The sequence below is a fragment of the Pseudonaja textilis genome, chromosome 9, assembly GCF_049901715.1.
Source record: "Pseudonaja textilis isolate UNSWEBS1 chromosome 9, rPseTex1.2, whole genome shotgun sequence".
Lineage (NCBI taxonomy): Eukaryota > Metazoa > Chordata > Lepidosauria > Squamata > Elapidae > Pseudonaja > Pseudonaja textilis.
In genome coordinates, this window is record NC_141998.1 from 10,913,185 (window position 1) to 10,932,073 (window position 18,889).

The 18,889-nt window shown below is 38.0% G+C and overlaps 1 protein-coding gene across 7 annotated transcripts; it reads right to left on the reverse strand.

The window, feature by feature from the left end:
- Positions 1-214: 214 nt before the first annotated feature.
- ERLIN2 (ER lipid raft associated 2) lies at positions 215-18,882 on the reverse strand. Of its 7 annotated transcripts, XM_087938896.1 has the most exons (13): positions 18,727-18,882; positions 18,167-18,239; positions 15,946-16,067; positions 15,235-15,316; positions 13,417-13,463; positions 11,674-11,735; positions 11,263-11,388; positions 10,099-10,172; positions 9,404-9,462; positions 8,605-8,696; positions 5,858-5,947; positions 2,663-2,742; positions 215-1,411 (listed from the first exon to the last, which is right to left on the reverse strand). In XM_087938896.1, exons 3-13 carry the CDS (start codon positions 16,050-16,052, stop codon positions 1,223-1,225), a joined length of 1,008 nt encoding a protein of 335 aa, XP_087795022.1. In that variant the 5' UTR covers positions 16,053-16,067; positions 18,167-18,239; positions 18,727-18,882; the 3' UTR covers positions 215-1,222. The 7 variants fall into 7 exon arrangements, with proteins under 7 accessions (XP_087795022.1, XP_026573040.1, XP_087795023.1 ...); XM_026717255.2 differs by lacking the exon at positions 18,167-18,239 and having other exon boundaries at positions 18,842-18,882; XM_087938897.1 differs by lacking the exon at positions 18,167-18,239.
- Between the last annotated feature and the right edge of the window lie 7 nt (positions 18,883-18,889).

The following is an 18,889-nucleotide window of genomic DNA, read 5'->3' on the forward strand; positions in this document are numbered from 1 at the left end:
ATGAGTCTTGATCAGTCAGATCTGGGTTCTACAAATAGGCTGCCAATTACCTAGTGAACAACAATGACATGGCTAGAAGATTGTGTTAAGATTTCAAATCAGTAGTTATGCAGGTTCATTCCAGACCACGAGCTGAAAACCAGAATCAAGGTATGCTTCTCTATGGATTCCCTCTATGAACTGCATATTATTATAGAAGAACTTCCAGACAGAGGACAAGCACTTCTCCATTTAATGTAAGGACAAAAGAACCATTTCATCTGACATTTGTCCCATAGTGTCCCAACCAATTTCTACAGGGTAGGAAGGTGGACATACGGTCTAGATGTGCTCTGCAGATCTTGAAATAAGCACCAACTGACATATCTTTAGTTAATGTTTAATGCTCCATGTTTCTATTCCAAGGCTTTTAATCTGTAGTGTACTTCTTGTTTAAAAAATTCAAAATTAGCACCTTTATTTTTGAAGGAATAGGTTGCAACTGATGACTAGTGAAATCCAATTACTGGAGACGATGCTCATGAATGCAAATAATTCAGCATGCAGAGATGATCTGCTCATCCACATAAAGTCCCCCCCCCCCCTGAAAAAAAAAATCAGCCTACTGAACCTTATCCCTTCAGAAGGGTTGGGACTGTAACTCATGGACTTCCCAGTTACTCCAACAACTTACATCACGGGGAGTTGGAAGTCCCAAAACTTCTAGAAGGAATAAGGTTGGGCTATATCAAGACTAATTTGCCATTACCAAAAGAGGGAGCGAGTTCTTTTTTCAATCCTCCCCCACCCCCGAAAATTCCTATGTGGTGGACTTGACCTGTAGTATATGTACAAGTATAAGGGGATAGTTGGGTTTCTCACATGAAAAGACTTCTCTTGCTCCAAAAATAAAATTGAGCATGCTTCATCTTATTGAAGTGGAGGCAGAGTCAATCATAGGCATGCTGCCTCTTCTTTTACCATGATTCACTGTTGCTCCCTCAATCGGCACAAAGATCAATAAGGCAGCATATCTTGACTGCTAAGAAAGATGAAGTCAGAAGACTGAGTTGCAGTGCTTCTTCAGGCTGTCTTTACAGAACAGAGGGTGTTCTTCTTTCTGGCCTAGTAGGTTCAGTGCTTCATCACATTCTGGAAGGTAGACACCACACATCAAATAGCCAAATGCCAGTTCGGATGGATTCAGACAAGGATTGTGCTGTCCTTCTGGCTGCTCATGACTTCACAAATCTTCCCCTGCTTCCAGCCAACTTTCATCTTTTAGCTCCTCTGCCTGCCCTTCAGAAAACTTAGTGGGAGTCCCAGCGTGATCCATAAACATGTTGGGTATATCTTTGCCGAAGTAGATTTTGCTGTTAGAGGCAATCGCTTTGTATTTCATTAACTGCAAGTATTCTGGGGTCAGTTTTAGCTGCAAGGAGAGAGAAAGAGAGCACACCCACAGTCCAGTTATGAAAAAGAGTTTTCAAGACTACTGCTCAGGCTTTGGATTAAATTATCAATTGTGTGGCTTATAATACTTCGAAAATACAAAAGTAGAGCAAAATAAATATGCAAGATAAAGCTAAAATGAGGCTTGTTAATTGATTCAGCCACTACCTTACTGTGTTATACAAATAGGCTACTGCATTCAGCCATAATAACAGCTTGTTTGAATATAGCACAATATCCAGAGGCATTCTGAACAAATGGTTATCCAGTGGCTTCTGCTCTTTGCGATTATGATGACGTACAGACAACAACCCTATATATATTTACCCTTTGTGTCCCAATCTGGATCTCATGGCAGCACGACAGAGCACAATCACTGTTGCTAGTTTTGGGGCTAGTTTTTGTATATATTTTAATGTTGTATATTTAATATTTTATATCATATAGTCTTCCTTATTTTCACTGTGTTGCTTCTGACACAAATGAATCAACAATATGTACATGGGAGAAACATACTACCAATCTACATTTGGGATTTAGCATGTTGTGTAAATACCATATTTTTTGGTGTGTAAAAAGTGGGTGGAAATGTCTGTGCATTTTATACAGCAAATGTTGCTGAAGCCCTGCCCACCTGCCGGGGGCACACAGAGGCCAAAAACAGGCTGCTGAGGCCAAAAATGGGGCATGCAGAGGCGGCAATAGGCAATGGCAATCCCTGCAGCCTGAAAGTATCTTGCAGTATCTTAAGTTGGTATTTGAAGACTCTTGTGTTGTAAAATATTTCTTATCTGTTATTCTTGGCAGCCTCGCAGAATTTTGGCAAGGCTTGTGTTTATAAAAGTTAATTAGTTTGCAGCAGCCTTTTAACCGGGAAGTCGTAAGAATCATTAAAAAGTTTCTGTTCCCTTTGGTTCATGTTTGTTTTATTGGAAAAGGGTTTGGGTCAGAACAGTCTGTGTCCACGAGGAAGAGGAAAAACCTAGCATAATTTGCCAGGCACAAACTAGTCCATAAATAAATAACTAAACAAATCAATGGTTAGCAATAATCAAGAACAACTTTTTAAATCAATAAGATTTTTGGAGTCACACAGATTCCATCAACAACCTGAGGATTGAGAATCTCAGACAAGGGGACAATTGCAGTGAGAACAAAGATCAAAACAACTCGCAGTTGTTGCATCAATAATCTGAGCTCCAGGCCATGGAAGCACAGTGGAATCTCTCACCTTGTTGGCTTCTGCTATCTTCATGGCTGTGTAACATTCAGCATCCGCCTTCGCTTTTTCTCTGGCAAGGAACGCAGCATCTGCAAAAAGAGGGGAGGTGGGTGAATAAGACTTCCAAATGCAGAGAAGCCTCAAGTGATCCTGAAAATTTGAAAATTAAAAGAGGCAGGCATTTTCTAGAAGAAATGCTGATTTCTATCTTCAGAATTGGTCAAATACTTTCCACCTGAAGTCATTTTTTCTCTTAATCTTGATCAGAATAACAAGGAAAAGAATACAGCCAATCATTAAGAGAACAATCTGGAGGAGGAAATGAAGCAGAGCAGTTTTCCTTAACCTGATATCATGCAGGCATTCTGAGCATCAACATAGCCAGTAGACTTTGTGTAGTATGAAGGGTACTAGGTTAGGCAATGCTAAAATAAGGCATCACCCTAGCATGCTCAAAACCTCTTCCACTCAGCTTATGGTAAGTGACAAAAAGAAATCTGAACAAGAAGGAACATGCTCCAGTTAAAAACTCAAACTTTTCTGTGTGAAACCTACTGGTAAATCAGATACTTTTCAGAATCAAGTGGAACAGATATAATTTAGACTGTTCTAGTTATTGAGCAAAACTCTTCCGCCACACACCCACAAGTCAGTGAGGTAGAGATGGTTGAAATTAGATCTGGGAGATATGAAATCAATTCCCTATAAAGTGCACAGCTGAAAGACAGTACTGATAGAAAAGTACAAAGAATTATTCCGCCTACGCTGACAAGCACATGTCACCCTCCACTTCCCACTTCCACTGAAATGTTTGTGTTCAGCAGAAACATAATCTATTGCATAATCTTCTATCCGCCACGAAAACAAACTAATATTAGTGTTTTGATAGTTAGCAAAGCTATTATTCTAAGAGAAAGAATTTCCAAGTTTAGAAAGCCAATTCATAAAGTAACCGCTAAATATGACCACAATTAAGCTTCAAATTTCTGTTGCTAAGCAAGACAGTTAAGTGAGTTTCGCCCCATTTTATGAATTTTCTTTCCACAGTTGTTAAGTGAATCACTGCATCTGTTAAGTTAGTAACACGGTTGTTAAATGAATCTGGCTTCTCCATTGACTTTGCTTGTCAGAAGGTCCCAAAAGGTGATCACATGACCCTAGGAGTCAATTGCCAAGCATCTGAATTTTGATCATGTGACTGTGGGGATGGTGCAATGGTTGCAAGTGTGAAAAAGTCATAAGCTTTGTTATATAAAAGCAATACAGGCAGTACTAGACTTACAACCATTTGTTTTAGTGACCATTCAATGTGACAATGGTACTGAAAAAAGTGACTTATGACTTTTTCACACTCAGGACCATTGCAGCATCCCCATGGTCCCATGATCAGAATTCAGATGTTTGGCAATTGGCTCTTGTTTATGACAGCTGCAATGTCCTGAGGTGATATGATCACCTTCTGCAACTCCCCTGACAAGCAAAGTCAATGGGGAAATCCATACTCATGTGGTTTTGACACACTTCCATCCATTAACATCTCCATGTCAGTTCATATACCAATGTACTAATGTCAGCAGCCCAAAGTGCGTGCAATTCAAGAAGTATACAGCACAGTATCCAATTGCCAGAACAACCACACGAGTCTGAACAAAGCCCCAAGTTTGCTACTCAGGATACACTGAACATCCTGTCTCCTCTCTTTCACTCGCTTAGGATACAGCTGGATCATTTCAAAGGCCTGGCACTCAGCAACACGTCTCGATGTAAAAGCAAGCTATTAGCCCTCTGTCAGGGCCTGCCTGATGAGATGCGGCTGATCTGTAAACCACTAATTAGCTCCTTGGGGACATGCTGCATTGCTTGACAAGGTTCATAATGAACTTAACTTAGCAAACCGGTGCTTAGAGGCAGGCCAGAGAAGCCTTTTCCCTGCACCAGCAGCTTATTCCAAAAATAGGATCAACAAATGGGAAATCCTTATGTCAGCATCTCCTTCTTACAAGGGTAGCTTGAAAGCTTTTGCTTGGTGGCACAGCACATGCTTTATAGGCAAAGTGCCCAGGTTCAGTTCTGGCTTGTGATGTAGAGAAACACTTGGGTTTAAAATCCTTAAGAGCCAATGCCAGTTGGTGGAGATATCACCGGGGCAACTTGTGATCCAGATGCTAATCCCATGTAACTTCAACTAATTTCAAAGCCTGTGCACAAAGGGGGTAGGCTCAGAGATATTTGGATTGTATTTAAGGTCTGCAAGTTGGGGGAGCGAGATAAATTGTTGCAGAGAGGAGGAGTAGGTGATTCATTCTGCCTCATTTATAGCATGGTGGCATGGTTAGGACATTGAGTTGACAAGTAGTAAGCCCATGTTCGAGACCCAAATGCTAACATGGAATAGGGTGAATTCCCATAATTTCCTCCAGCTCCTGCTGACTTACCAGTTCAAAAGTGTGCATTTCCAAGTAGGTAGGTACCACTTTGTTTGGGCACATTAACAGGGACATGAAAGCAGCTCTCAACTGGGCATCCCCTGGGCAACAATGTCACCGGCTAGTACTTTGAACACGGAAGCAGCCTGGTGCCTCTGACATAAGTGCAATGCAATTTGTTGCTCAAACCTGCCTACTGCACACTCCTTCAATGGAAGTTAGGAGAAATTTCCTAATGGTAACAAGCAATGGTAACAGTCAATTTTCTGATTCTTGATTTAATGGCAGTTCAAGGAGGATTTAAAAGTAATGGGTAGCCTTTGCTGGAAGTTTTCAAGTGAAGCTGAACTGTAACCAATGCTTTAATTTGGATTTTTGCACTAAGCAGGGGTTCAAACTCAATAGTCTAAATATTATCCTTCCCATTCCATGATTCTATGATTTACCTCCTTATTGCTTAAATAAAAACTGGGATAAGCAAGGAAAAGATTCTTCAAACCTCAGTGAAATGGGGAGGTGCTCCTAAAGCTGAAAACAGACAAATGTGGTTAAACAGAAGTAAATCACAAGATGCTGCTTCTACAGAATTACATCATATCATATTGATTCACCCAAAACAAGATAATCTCCATTAACATCATTAAGATTTTTGGAATTTCCTTGTTCTCTCTGTAAACTGGATTTATCTCTTTCCTAGATTTCTGGTGATCTTCAAACATGGAACATAGTGGTTGAAATCCTCAGACAGGATAAACACCTCTAAGACACCGCTGCTTACCTTCAATCTCAGATATTCTCTTCTCTGTTTCTTTTTCCATCACCTTCTGCCCGTATGTTATCTCAGCCACCTGGGCAATTTTTTCTGCCTCTGCATAGGAAAGAAAACACACCCAGTTATTATAGGAGGCAGCAATGATGTTCAATGAAGCAACAATTTCCTGGAGCAGACAGGCTTCATTCACTGCCTCTCTATGGGTGCTTAGAAATGATGACTTGTACACCTTTTCAGAAGGTTTTTTTCTCTCCCTCTCTTTTTCACAAGGGTGGCTCATATTTTAAATTAGGGTTTATCTAATGATCTCTGATTAAGTTAATTACCCTAGAGGAAATTGTTTGTTCTCCCCATCATTTTACAAACTGATTATTTTTTATTCTCTCAGAGAATTCACAGCTTGCAATCTAAAATAATTCTGAGTTTATATCCAGTTTGGTTCAGATCCAGTAGGAAAAACACTCCCTTAATAGTTATATGCAGTTCCGATTTGAGCTTCTTCGGCGATAGACTGAAACCGCAACTTTGCGTGGTTTCGATCCGTGCTCGCCGCTGGAGTGCCCCGAGCCGGCTGGTTTTGGGGCTAAGCCACCCCATAGAGGTGGTGAAGAAGGGGGAGACTGCCTGCAGGGTTGAGGAGAACCGCATCTCTCCTCCTTAGCTGGCCATTATTCTCTTTCCCAAAGGCGGTTGTAGCGGTGGTCAGAAGTGGCCACCACAAAGAAGAACTCGACCGGAAAAGAATGTGCAGGAGGAAGATAAGAAGAGAAAGTTTTGGTTGACTGGGTCAAACAGCAAAAGCAACAAATAAGGTACCCTGGAATTTAAACTATAAAAAAATAATACTGTTCCCAAAGAAGATCTTTAAGCAGCGAAGGAGAGAGAAAAGGGAAAAGATTTGGTTTTCTCCTTTTCCTATACTGACAGCTAAGAGACTTAAGCAAGAAATTGGAAAAAAATCCACTTTGGCATCAATAGGCATTTAATGCTGAAAATAAAAAGTCAAAGGGATAATAAAGATTTCTGGATACTTAAAAGCTTTTGAAAACAGGAAAGGAGAGAAAAAGAATAAAAGGGCAGGATCTGGAAGGGAGGAGACTGCCTGGAATTAAAAAGAACTCACAGTAAAAGCTCAACAAGACTTCTAAAAGATACATTTTAACTGCAACATGGCAACAAAATAGTAAAACCCTAGGAAGAGAAAGTGAAAAAAGAAATAAGAAGAAATAGCTCGGGAGTATTTGGATTACTTGGTGATCTCTGGATTCTTGGTTACTGCATCTGAATGACTAAAATCAATCGGGTGGTTGTTTAAAATGTTTAAAATGGCTCCACTCTTAGAAGAACTTAAAATGGAACTTAAAAAGTACAAAGAAGATGCACAAGAAGGGAGAGGTTCTTTTGGCTTTGTATTTCAGTTCTTAGAAATGGAGATTTGGAACTATGAGAAACAACAAGAAATGCCTGCAGAACAAGAAGATTGGGACAAAGAAGAAGCCATCTTTAATGAACAAGTAATCTTAGGTGGGGAAAAAAAAGGAAAGGGGGGGAAAGAGAATGGAAAGTTTAAGACTGGGAAAAAGAACCCCCCAAAAGAATAGATTGAAAAATAAGTATAAAATCAGAAAGCGACAGAAGAGGGAAATGCAGAAGAGAGAATTAGAAGTAGAGAGACAAGGGGGTAAAAAGGGGAGGGAGAAGAAGAGAGGGAAGAAAGAAAGGAAAAGAAGTTATAAAGGAGAGAAACAAGATATAGAGAAACAGGGCCTATTTAGAGATAATGGGTGAAAATCTAATTGAAAAAAGGATTCTGCAAAGGTACGTAAGATAGTATTGTTATATTAGAAATAGAAATAATTTCAGAAAATATGAAACAATGTATGATTAAAATGTTTGATAAAATAGTTATAACTCAGTGGAATGTTTGTCAATAAATAAATGTAATAAAATAAACATTTAATGATTTATAAAACATATGTGAAGAGAAATAAGGGAAAAATTAATTATGGAGATTATACGTGTCTTCAAGGAAGTATGATATTTAATTGAAAAGAAATGTTAAAGATGTTAAGACTTTAATGAGTATTAATGATAGAACTGAATTGGAATGGAATGAGAGTTTTAATTATATATATTTATAATCCTTTTTAAAAGAATATAGTGTGTATTATAAGAATGTACCAAGCAGAATTCGATTGGAAGTTATGTATTATGTATTATATTGAACGTTATAACCTTAAGGTATATATTGAAGTTTAAATAGGAGTTGAATGGATAAAATTAGTAACTACAGGAGAAAATTTGTTTAATGAGAAAAGATAATATGAAATTGAAACAGGACAGACAAAAGTATAAATATAATGATTTGAATTGAGATGAGATAATCAAAATAAAATTGAGAAAATTAAGAGGGGAAAAACTATATAGAAAATGCAAAATAGAAATAAGATATGGAATAGAACACAAAAATGAGCATGAAACTGAGTTTGTGTCTGTATAACCCGGGACCATGCTATTTTCAAAAAAGATGTTTTACTTGTATTATGTTTTTTGTGTGTGTGAAAACCCAAGCAAAACTTTAATTAAGAAAAATAGTTATATGCACAGTGTATACTTCCTAACCTCTGCTTTTGATCACCCTCTGCTCTTTTGGAAAATGCAGTTCACACAGACAAAACAAGAAATACCACCTTCTATGTTCTGCATAATTCTACAAGAATATTTATACATGACAGCAAGAACTGCACACCAACCAATGAGAGCCTTTTTGCGTTCTGTTTCAGCCTCTTTCTCCACAACTTTCTGCTTCTGAGCCGCAATCAACAGTTTTGTCTTTTCACTCTCCCTAGAGGAGATCAAGACAGGCTTTAGCTAAAGGATTAAAATGACTTCCATAACAAAAGGCATCTTCAAGTTTCTGAATAGATTAAAATACATACATATATAGAACAGCACTTATATATACTGCTCCACAGTGCTTTATAGTCCTCTCTAATAAGTTTATAGAGTCAGCTTATTGCCTCCAACAATCTGGGTCCTCATTTTACTGACCTCGGAAGGATGGAAGGCTGAGGTCAACCTTGAGTCAGTGAGACTTGAACTGCAGAACTGCTGGCAGACGGCAGTCAGAAATAGCCTGCAGTACTGAATTCTAACCACTGCACCACCACAGCTCTTATATGCACAAATAATAAGCACAAGAAATTCTTACAGACAGCTCAAACTGATCCATCATTCGATCATTCATTCCTATAGTAGCCCATCTCAGTAAATGACTCTTGGTGGCTTACAATTAAAAAAAAAGATATTGCAATTAAAACATTTTAAAACACTAAAAAGTTCAGATTAAACATACTTAAGGGCAAGATACTTGGCTAATTAGCAATACAGTTAGGAAACGGGGTCCTTAACATACTTAGCAGATAAAACTGGGTGAGCAGTGTGTGTTTTTCCATATGTCACATGACTGTAACTTTATAGTCCTATAGCGTATGTGTAATATATGCACAAACACATGTAGTGACTATAAAGAAGAGGACTACAGAAACTTACATGAGCTCATAATTTCTCCGAATAGTTTCTGGGATGTTTGGCTTTGTAACTCGAACTGCCTGATTGAACAGAAAAAGTGAGGATTATGTGGAAAGATTCTCAAAATGACCACAATATTAAGAACCACAGAGCTGATTGTTCAAAAGTAAAGGCATCCTGAATCTGTGAATAGGAACCAGCAAGACTGAAGCAACAAAGCAAAAACTAGTTATCAGTTGGATAGAGCTTATAAGAGGTTTCAATAACTCCTTGTTTAGATAAACAACATTTTTTTTATAATTTTATAATCTATTCAGACATATAAAACTAAGCATGGAAGTTGCCTAGACCAGATCTTGAAACACTCACATTAGGAGAAAAGATTATAATCTAGAACAAACCTAGAACCAATATTTTGTCATCATGTTTGCAACAATGGTAGAATCTCTGAACTTCAAATGGGATAACATTAACATTAGTTTGCAATCCTCTCCTCTATTCCAGCGATACTCAAACTTTCTTTCAGTAATATTTTAAACTTTCTCTATTTCTAATATCTAAATATTGTTAGATATACCCTGCATTAACCAAAGCTCTTTGGGATCCCTCAATCATTTTTAGAATGTAAAGGGATCCTGAAACCAAAACATTGATCTTTCTATCTAGTTTTGCACCAGAATTTTGTTCTTGAAATATACTCCAGATTTTTTTGTTACCTGTATGATGAGTCCTGGAGCCATAGTTGTCAGATCTTGTTGGAGAGCCAGTTTTAGGTTTTCATCAATCTGATCTAAGAAGGGATAAAGCATGAAACAAGAAATTGTGAACAAGCATGAAACAAGAAATTGTGAACAAGCACATCAGCAATGTTGATTCTTTGCTGATACACTTGCATGTGTAAACAGAAAGAATGAAGAGAAGAAAAGCAGTTGCACTTGCTTGCTCATTTACCAAAGACAATATTGTTGCAATAAAAATGGGAGAGAATATGGATGACAAGGCATTTATTTTCTGTAAGGAATTATAGGTTATTGAGACAGTAGTTCCTTTGGAACCAGAAGGCCTCACTTTCAATTCCAATCCCTTTTATGCCAAAGATCACAGAAAATATATGGATTTTCAAAATTTGCTGAACTTCCAGCAATATTAGCCATAAACTTGTGAATTTATGGTGAGGAATACTGAGTGAGGAATACTGGGACTTACAATTCAAAAATATTTTAAGTATATCAGGGCCACTGATAAGTAAGGGGAATATAATCGTCAACCAGTCATATAATCAGTAACACGTTCCAATGTTCCTGTACTGCTAAATAGTTGTAGAGGTAAAAAAATGGTGCAAATTTTCACTCCTGCCTCATAAAGCAGATCTGCCAAAATTCCTGATTATGAAAACTTAAAGTACAAAACCACTATTTGACTGATTTGCCTTCTGAAACAAGATGAGGGTAGATTAATGAAGAATATGTAATGTACCATCATGCTCTAGTTGTGGGTTCAAAGGAAATGATATATCACACATTGCAACATTTAATTACTTCCACTGAGACTAGCTAAAAGCACCATTAATTTTTTGATTGATAGATTTTGTATCATCAGATTGGTCTCTGTTCTTAGCAACCACATATATTTTCTGTCTTTAACCTGGTCTTTCAGGTTTTTCAATGCTGCCATTAATATTAGAAAAGTAATATCTATTACTGTGGATTCAATGATTTAACAATATGCAAATCCATAAATGCTCTCAAATTATGGGAAAGAGAAAGAAAATTCACAAACCTAACCCTTAAATTCCTTTCATTCTAGAGACATTGTAACCCCAACAGTTCTCTAAGGTATTTTAATTCAAGAGTTCTGCACGTCATGCCAAAGACACTCACCAAACAATTCAATATAAACTTCCTGAAGTGTGTGAACACTGCAAAACTGGTTCAGCTCATGGTGAATCTTGTTGAAGATGAGAGCCTTATCATAGTCTGCAGTATAGTTCTTTACTATATCATAGACTAGGGAGAAAGAAAAAGGGGTCTTAAAAAATTGTGCAGGCAAGAAATGGCACCTCAATTGTTATCACTACAGCCATGGTTTGAAAACAGGAAAAACTCAGTACTTCTGTCCAGGCAGCAAAGAACCCAGGGAACTGATTTCTAAAAAAACCCCAAATTTTATTTCCTTGGTATAAAATGTTCATACAATGTATCTTCCTTTCAGCACAATTGGTGCAGCCAACTAATACAATAAATGCAATCCCAAATCCAGCTCCAAAAAAGAGGTTGGCAGCAATAACTCACCTGCACTTTGGATCAGGAAATTCACCACCTCAATTCTGTCAAAATAGATCATCACACCTCCGCTGCAGGAAAAAAAAAAAATCAAGGTGGGGGGAGAGAGGTGAGCATCTGCTGGGATGGGTCACTTGGAAGAGAAGTGATGTTGAAAGCTGTGCTAATCTAAAAAAAACAGGAGTTTGGTAGCACCTTTTTCCGATGAACACCTTTTATTAGAAAGCATAAGTTCTTCTCACGTAAGCTGACACCTTTTATAAAATGCTTTATTTCGAAAAAAAGTGCTACCAGACTTCTGATTGAAAGAATAAGGTATCAAGAGGTAGCTCAGAAAGTGAACTCCACCTGCCCCCAAACAGATTTTTGTTAAAAAAAGAGTAGCAATTTTAGATCCATTGGTGCCTATTAAGACTACTGCAAGAGGTTTCTCCGTGGATAAGTAAAAGGAAAAAAGTGCCATCTAGTGGTAGAGCAGAGCATTCTTTGGACTACAGAATGCAATCTGGCCTCCCATCTGAGTGAGAAAAATAAAGAAAGCAAAGATAATACTAATAGTAATATTGCCTTGGGTGCAATCCCAAAACAATTGGAGCACCATTTCAACACCAGCGGCATTGACAAATTCACCATCAGTCAATTGCAAAAGACAGCTTTATTTGGAACAGCTTACATCCTGTGACCATACCTCTAACACAATGAAACATCAACATCTGCCTATCCCACTCAGATCCTGGGGAAGGACTTGACAGGTGGATAAAAATGGCAAATCCAGTCTGAACATCTGGCTAACTGTGTGACAAGCCATAATAATAATAAAAATTGCACTGAAATAAGATGCCTGGATGAGAATCCTGCTCAAACACTAACATCATCAGGATTGGAAAAGGGGGAGAGTTTGCATTTTCTCACATGGGCTCCATAAATGGAAAAAATATAGAAATGAGGGGTGAAATTAGAATAGAAATCGGTGGATTTCTTGCAGACATTTCATGATGTTATCTAATTTGGGTAACGAAACGTCTGTGCAAGAAAACAAGCAAGCTCAGAGAGTACCAAGGACCCCTCATTTTAACCCTGAGCTACTAATATTCTCCTCTATCGAAAATAGAAACATAAGAAATGATTATATTAATTAGCCAAGCTACATAACTTGAGGTTTTTCTTAGCAAAGTAATTGCAGTTTTGAATACCAAACATCTTAGCTCCAGGTTTCAAGACCGACAAACCTACTTGCATTTTTATGCCATCTTTAAAAACAGACTCCTGGGCTGTGGTATTGTTTTTTTTATCTTGCCTTTATCATTTTTATAAATAACTTAAGGCAGTGAACGTGGCTAATACTCCTTCCTCCTCCTATTTTCTCCACAACCACCTTGTGAGGTGACTTTGGCTGAGAGAGATTGACTGGCCTAAAGTCATCCAGCTGGTTTTCATGTCTAAGGCAGGACTAGAACTCATGATTTCCTGGTTTCTAGCCTGGTGACTTGATCACTAGACCAAACTGGTAGTTATGGAAAGCCAAATACAGTATCATAGATACGAGACGATTCCATTTCCTATTTTGTGTCATCTTATCTGAAAACAGGAAAAATAACCACCATATTTTCTGACACATCTATACACAGGAGGGAAGCACTAATCAAAGTTACAAAACAAATTCTAGATTTATGTATGTGAAAAACTCCCTCCACCTGCGGAGAAGATAAAGGCTAAGAAATGGCAGATTCATAGATAGGGGTTCAACCTCACCTTGTGCCACATGGAACATTCTTTACTTCATCTGTTTGTAAGGTGGTCTAGAAAGTAGAAAGAAAGAGGACTACTAAGGAACTGCTTTCCTTAAGCTGAATTTCACTTCTGCAACAAGAAAAATAAACTTTTCTATGGGATGGGAAATAAACAAAATTTGGCAGCCGACACTCACATAATCTTTTGGGAGGGATAAACAGCCGTAGGAAACAAGGTAATGTTGCATAAAGGAGGTCACAACTGTGAAAAGCTTCATATTTTACTCCCTGACTTGGAGGATTTTTAAATTGTACAACTTTTTATTTCCTGGTGCCAAATGATGTTTTGGTCCAAGCAGAGCAGAAAAATAATTTTGGGGAGTGCAGAGCTCCATGGGCTGTAAAAAGTGGTCCTGGAGTTACCCATCTTTGCAGAATGGCTTGCATAGCATTGGTCAGTCTCTTTGGCCCTACTCAGGTAAATGTCATCCATCTGTCTACATCTAGCACTACCTGATTATCTTAGCCCCATCTTCTCTGCAACCTATCTGAGCCAGAAACAGACTGGCCATTCCAAAAGTTGCTCAGCAATAGTTCAAGACAAATATATTCAACATGCTGATTGAGAGCAGGTCTTGAAGATAATTTCTTACCCTTATTGTGAAAAAGTGAAAAGACTTGTTTGAAAACAGGTTTAAGGTCCATTCAGATAAGACAAAAAGAAAGAATGTGAAGGAGTCAGAAAAATGTGGCACATGCAAAGAACAACTTTGTTTGCAGATCTGCAATTGTATGAATAACTTTACAAGAACTTTGCATAGGCTCATTAACAAAATTTACAGAGGTAAAATGCTTAATAAAACATGGAAAAAATATACATATTACAGGACAATAAAATAATAAAAGGCAGTTAAGATCTATGTCAATTTGGGAAGTAGATAATAAGAAAAATAAATAAACCTTATTGCCAAATAACAATGTTCCATACACATGAAACCAGTTTTTCTACTGGATGTAACAATTAAACAAATTGGGGTATGTAAATAATATTTGTGTCACAAGCTTGTATACATCTTGTCTGATTTATATGGATTATATATTATTATATTATTGTAAACTACCCAGAGTAACGTGAGATGGATGGCTATATAATTTTGATTACTAAATAATGTGGAGTTTATAGCTTGCTACACTATATGAATGATGGTTATTGCAAACTATAATTCCTGGTCATGGAAACCAAAACTGTACTCATTCTAATTTTCCTCTGGAGACAAACTAGGATCAGTCACAGTTTCAGACTAAGCTATGATTATCATGGAGAATTGAGATCCAAGAATAAAAGGTTACATTACAAATTTAAGAATGGGCGCAATTCTTCTTCATGTCACATTCCATTTTTATTCTACTTTTAACCTCCTCAAGCATTTCCCACATTATTTTCCTTACCCAAACAACTTGTAACAGAAAACCTGGACTCTGAACTATAGGGTGTGGCAAGCTTCTTTCGTTCCTTTCACAACAGTTATTACATAATGAACCACTTAACAAAGCAGTTCCTCAGGCTTGCACCCAAGATACACAAAGAGCATTAGAGTTATATATTAACAAAATTGCCCCAAGATGCATTTAAGAGCATCAAAATATACAACAATTATGAATATTGAGCTATATAAAATATATATTGGACTGAAATTACACCTCATATTGTTGAGACCATAAATTAGAATCTACCAAGAAATGTCTATTCTAAGATAGCATTCAAAACTACTCTGGCACAGTCAGTAAGAGATCTCTGTGCTTCTCCCCCATAAGACAATTATATATAAAGACAAGATACCTGTACTGATTTATAGGAAGTTATGAAAGGGAGCATTAGATGGAAACCAGGTCCACTTGTAGATGTCAGAAGTGCTCCTCCTCTGTAGGGGAGAAAGGTATATATTTAAACAGATAATGCTGATTCTTTGATCAGCAATTTTAGCCTTTTGACATTCCCACCAACCAATTCCAGATTATGTAGTACATTAACAAATGCAAAGCTTGCTTTCTCACCATCACATTTTGCCTGTGTCCTTTTATCAGAACTTTATTTACAACATTTGTATAGCATCTACAAACTGAAGATCTCTGGACAGCTCACCATAAATACAATTACACGGAGCTTGCAACAACCTCAGGTTCAAAGCCAAATTTTTCAACCTAAACACTCAAGTTATTTATGGGGGTCTTCTCCAGTGCCAAAAGACCACAAGTGTCCCAAGCTAACCACTCTGGGGCTACTATTTTGAAACCTGTACAGGCAATCTCAGCAAGCATATTCAGAATGAGATGCATTTGCACACACTCCTCAAATGGTCCTAGAGAAGCAGATTTTCACAGCTATGGCATTCAACTTAAAGAACACTCTCCTAAAGAAAGTCATGCATGGCACCAGGTTGAAGTGAAGGAAAAAATCCATTTGTCATTTATTCAATTTTGCAAACCACATTTCTTAGCACACATGCAACAATATAACAAAGCACAGCTCTTTCCAAGTGTCTCCCCTTACCTGTAGTAAACACCAATATGTCCTTCTTCAATCTTGTGTATTGCAGAAAAAAGAGAAGCTGCCATTAAGCTAGCAGCCAAAGCTGCAATGGCACCTAATTGAGTCATCCCTGAGAAAGTAACCTGAGAAAAGCAAAAAAAAGGAGCAAGATAAGCACTTATGTGAATCTGTGCAAGACACAGGTTCTCTGCTTTGGGACTGCCTAAAGTTATAGCTAACCTTACATGATTGTATCACATGATAATAATTGCATGATTGGATCAAGGTCCACAGACACAGCATACTTTTTCCATCAATAGCTAAGCCGACTGTTCTTTGAAAGAAGTGGAAATTCAGTTACATATTTACTTATAGCATTTGATGACCAAGCCTACTGCCACGGAATATTCAGACTGTTTCATGTCATGGCTGTAAGATATGTTAACTTATATTTCTTATTAACTTTGATTAAAATACTTGACATCCTACAAACCTCAGCTGCATTTTAGAGTAACAGGAGCAAACTTTCAGTCTTCCTGGTAACAGGAATCAATTTCACACAATCAATTCCTTAATGTTTTGTCAACTTCAGCATTCATGTGAAATAAAAAATGTGATCAGAAGATAACTGTAAAAATTGGGCTGCTGTTTGTAACTTTTGCAATGTTGGGTCTGTTGCTGAACATTCAAATAGCACCTTAGACATGTTCACCTTTTATTAATATTAAATGCAATCTACTGATAAACATCTCCAGCAGAGACCCCTAAGGAAATCTGTGGCTGGCATATTCTTCATGCAGAAATTGTCTCTAAAGGCAGGACTAGAATCACAATATGGAAACAAGAGCTTGGCTAAAGTCTATAAGCATAAAAAATTTCCAACTGTAGAATAGACTACTGCAAGTGATAGGTCCTCCTTTTTGATCTCAAAGCAGAAATTGTTATTATAAAACGGATGTTTAAGCCTCAACAACTTGATTCTAATTAAATATATTGATTTGCAATTCCCAGAAAAATATATTGATTTGCAATTCCCAGAATTCCCAATTTCTGGGCAGCACTAGGTTAGGCAGGAATACTTCTGGTTTATCCTGATGAATCAGAGAACTGGACTAAATTATCCCATAATTCTATTCAGTTCTAAGATTCATTTTGCACAGAACTTTCTGGCTGTGCCTGCATTTTTCTTATCAGTATGACCCAAATTCTGACAGATACTACTTTGTGATGTTGTGTTGTGTTAAAAAAAAAATAGCAGGTTGCAGAGCAAACAATCTTTAAAAGCTACTGCTTGACTCTCATTAAAAATCTCCAGAAGCCTTCTGACTGACTCACAGAAGTGCCCAAGTTGCCAGTTCTTTGAATTTTCAACCACTGCTAGTGATAAGGAAACCAAGCAGGAAGAACTTAAAAGCGTCTTTTCGATTTTTGTAGCTTATGCTTCTCTCAGCTTGCCAAATACCTCTTTAGACAACCAAGAAGAGATTAATCTGCAAGTACGCCTATGATTTGTGGTATATCCAAATAGCAGGAAACATACATTAAGCAATCAGTTTCTGTGAGCTGCAGCTATAGCAATGATATATCCCTTATTACCCAATTCAAAATTTTCACTACAATTGAAGAATGCCCACCAGCTTTATGAATAAAATTCCAATAGAAGAGAATGAGCTAAGCTGCAAAACTCATAAAGCTCAAAATTTGTTGACAATGAAATGTGACTGCTAAATAATGGCAATTATATGCATGAACTAAGCTTGATTACTTATCAACTGAACCAACTGTAACTTGTTCAACAAGTCCTGGCCTAGTGAAGTCAAGCATATTAGCCTAATCTCCAGACAAACTTGTTAATGATTTTTTTTAAAAGTTCACCTGGAACCTTTATCTGTAAATGAATTTCTATTCTTCCCACCATACCTAGTCCTTTAGAATAGCAATGTCCAACCTTGGCAACTTTAAGACTTGTGGACTTCAATTCCTAGAATTCCCCAGGCAACGTGTCTTAAAGTTGCCAAGATTGGACACTCCTGCTTTAGAAAGACAACTGTTTCATCCTTTCAAGCTTCTCTGAGCTCCTTCCCAAACCCTCATTTTCTTTGGATTTCAAAGACCGGATTGTATTGGAGTATATCTGTTGAAAAACATATTAAAAACAAAATACAAGAGTTCCTTTTGGTGCATGCATCTGCAAACACCGAGACTTAAGCTCTCAGTAACCATGGAGCTCAGTTACTCTCACCCAACCATTCTCATTCCAATGAATCTCGCAGGACTGTTGTGGGAAAATTCCCAAAGACAGACCCTCTCGAGCTCTTCAGAGAACAAACAGGACATAATGAGAGAAGAGCCACATAATAGAGGAAAACGCTGTCGAAATTGTTGCAGTAAAGAATTGTTGCAACAGACTTTTCCACTGGGAGTCCAAAAAGGCTATCTAGAAGTTTCTGTAAGAGGTGTTTTTTTTTCCAACACCCCTGGAAGGCCCAGATTGGGGAAAGACGACTGGAAATGGAAGGACCTGGCTGTGCCGTAAGCGGAAGACAAAATTTGCAGCTGAAAACTGGGATGTTATTATTTTCCCCCTACTATTGTGCGCTGCCCAGAGTTCACTGAAGTTGGGCAGCCAATGCTTTCAATAGAGCATAAATAAAAATAATCCTCATTCTTATTTCTCCCCAATGAAAGTAATGGGAAGCTCTCCGGCCATCTAAAAGGGGCGAGAGAAGTGAGGAGACGGCCTACAGAGAGCACCCGGTTGGGGGGCGAGGGAGACAGAGATAGTAACGAGAGACTCCCTACAGCCGGAAAGAAGACGCGGAGCCCGGCCGGGAAGCACCGCCGAGAGGGAGGAGAGGAAGCGAGGCGCGGCCAAGCAGAGAAAGACTGCCGCGCTTCACAGCCCCGGCACACTTACAGCCACCCGCGCCTCCTGCTGCTATGGCTGCCCTGGCTTCCGGATCAG

What these genes read in the sequence shown, in the direction of transcription:
- ERLIN2 (XM_026717255.2), bottom strand. Translation starts at nt 16,052, where the DNA reads ATGACTCAATTAGGTGCCATTGCAGCTTTGGCTGCTAGCTTAATGGCA. An exon ending in ACGCAAAAAGGCTCTCATTG is followed by an intron (nt 5,948 to 8,604) that starts GTTGGTGTGCAG and finishes TTTCCTATGCAG; the next exon opens with AGGCAGAAAAAATTGCCCAG. An exon ending in GAGAATATCTGAGATTGAAG is followed by an intron (nt 2,743 to 5,857) that starts GTAAGCAGCGGT and finishes CTCTTTTTGCAG; the next exon opens with ATGCTGCGTTCCTTGCCAGA.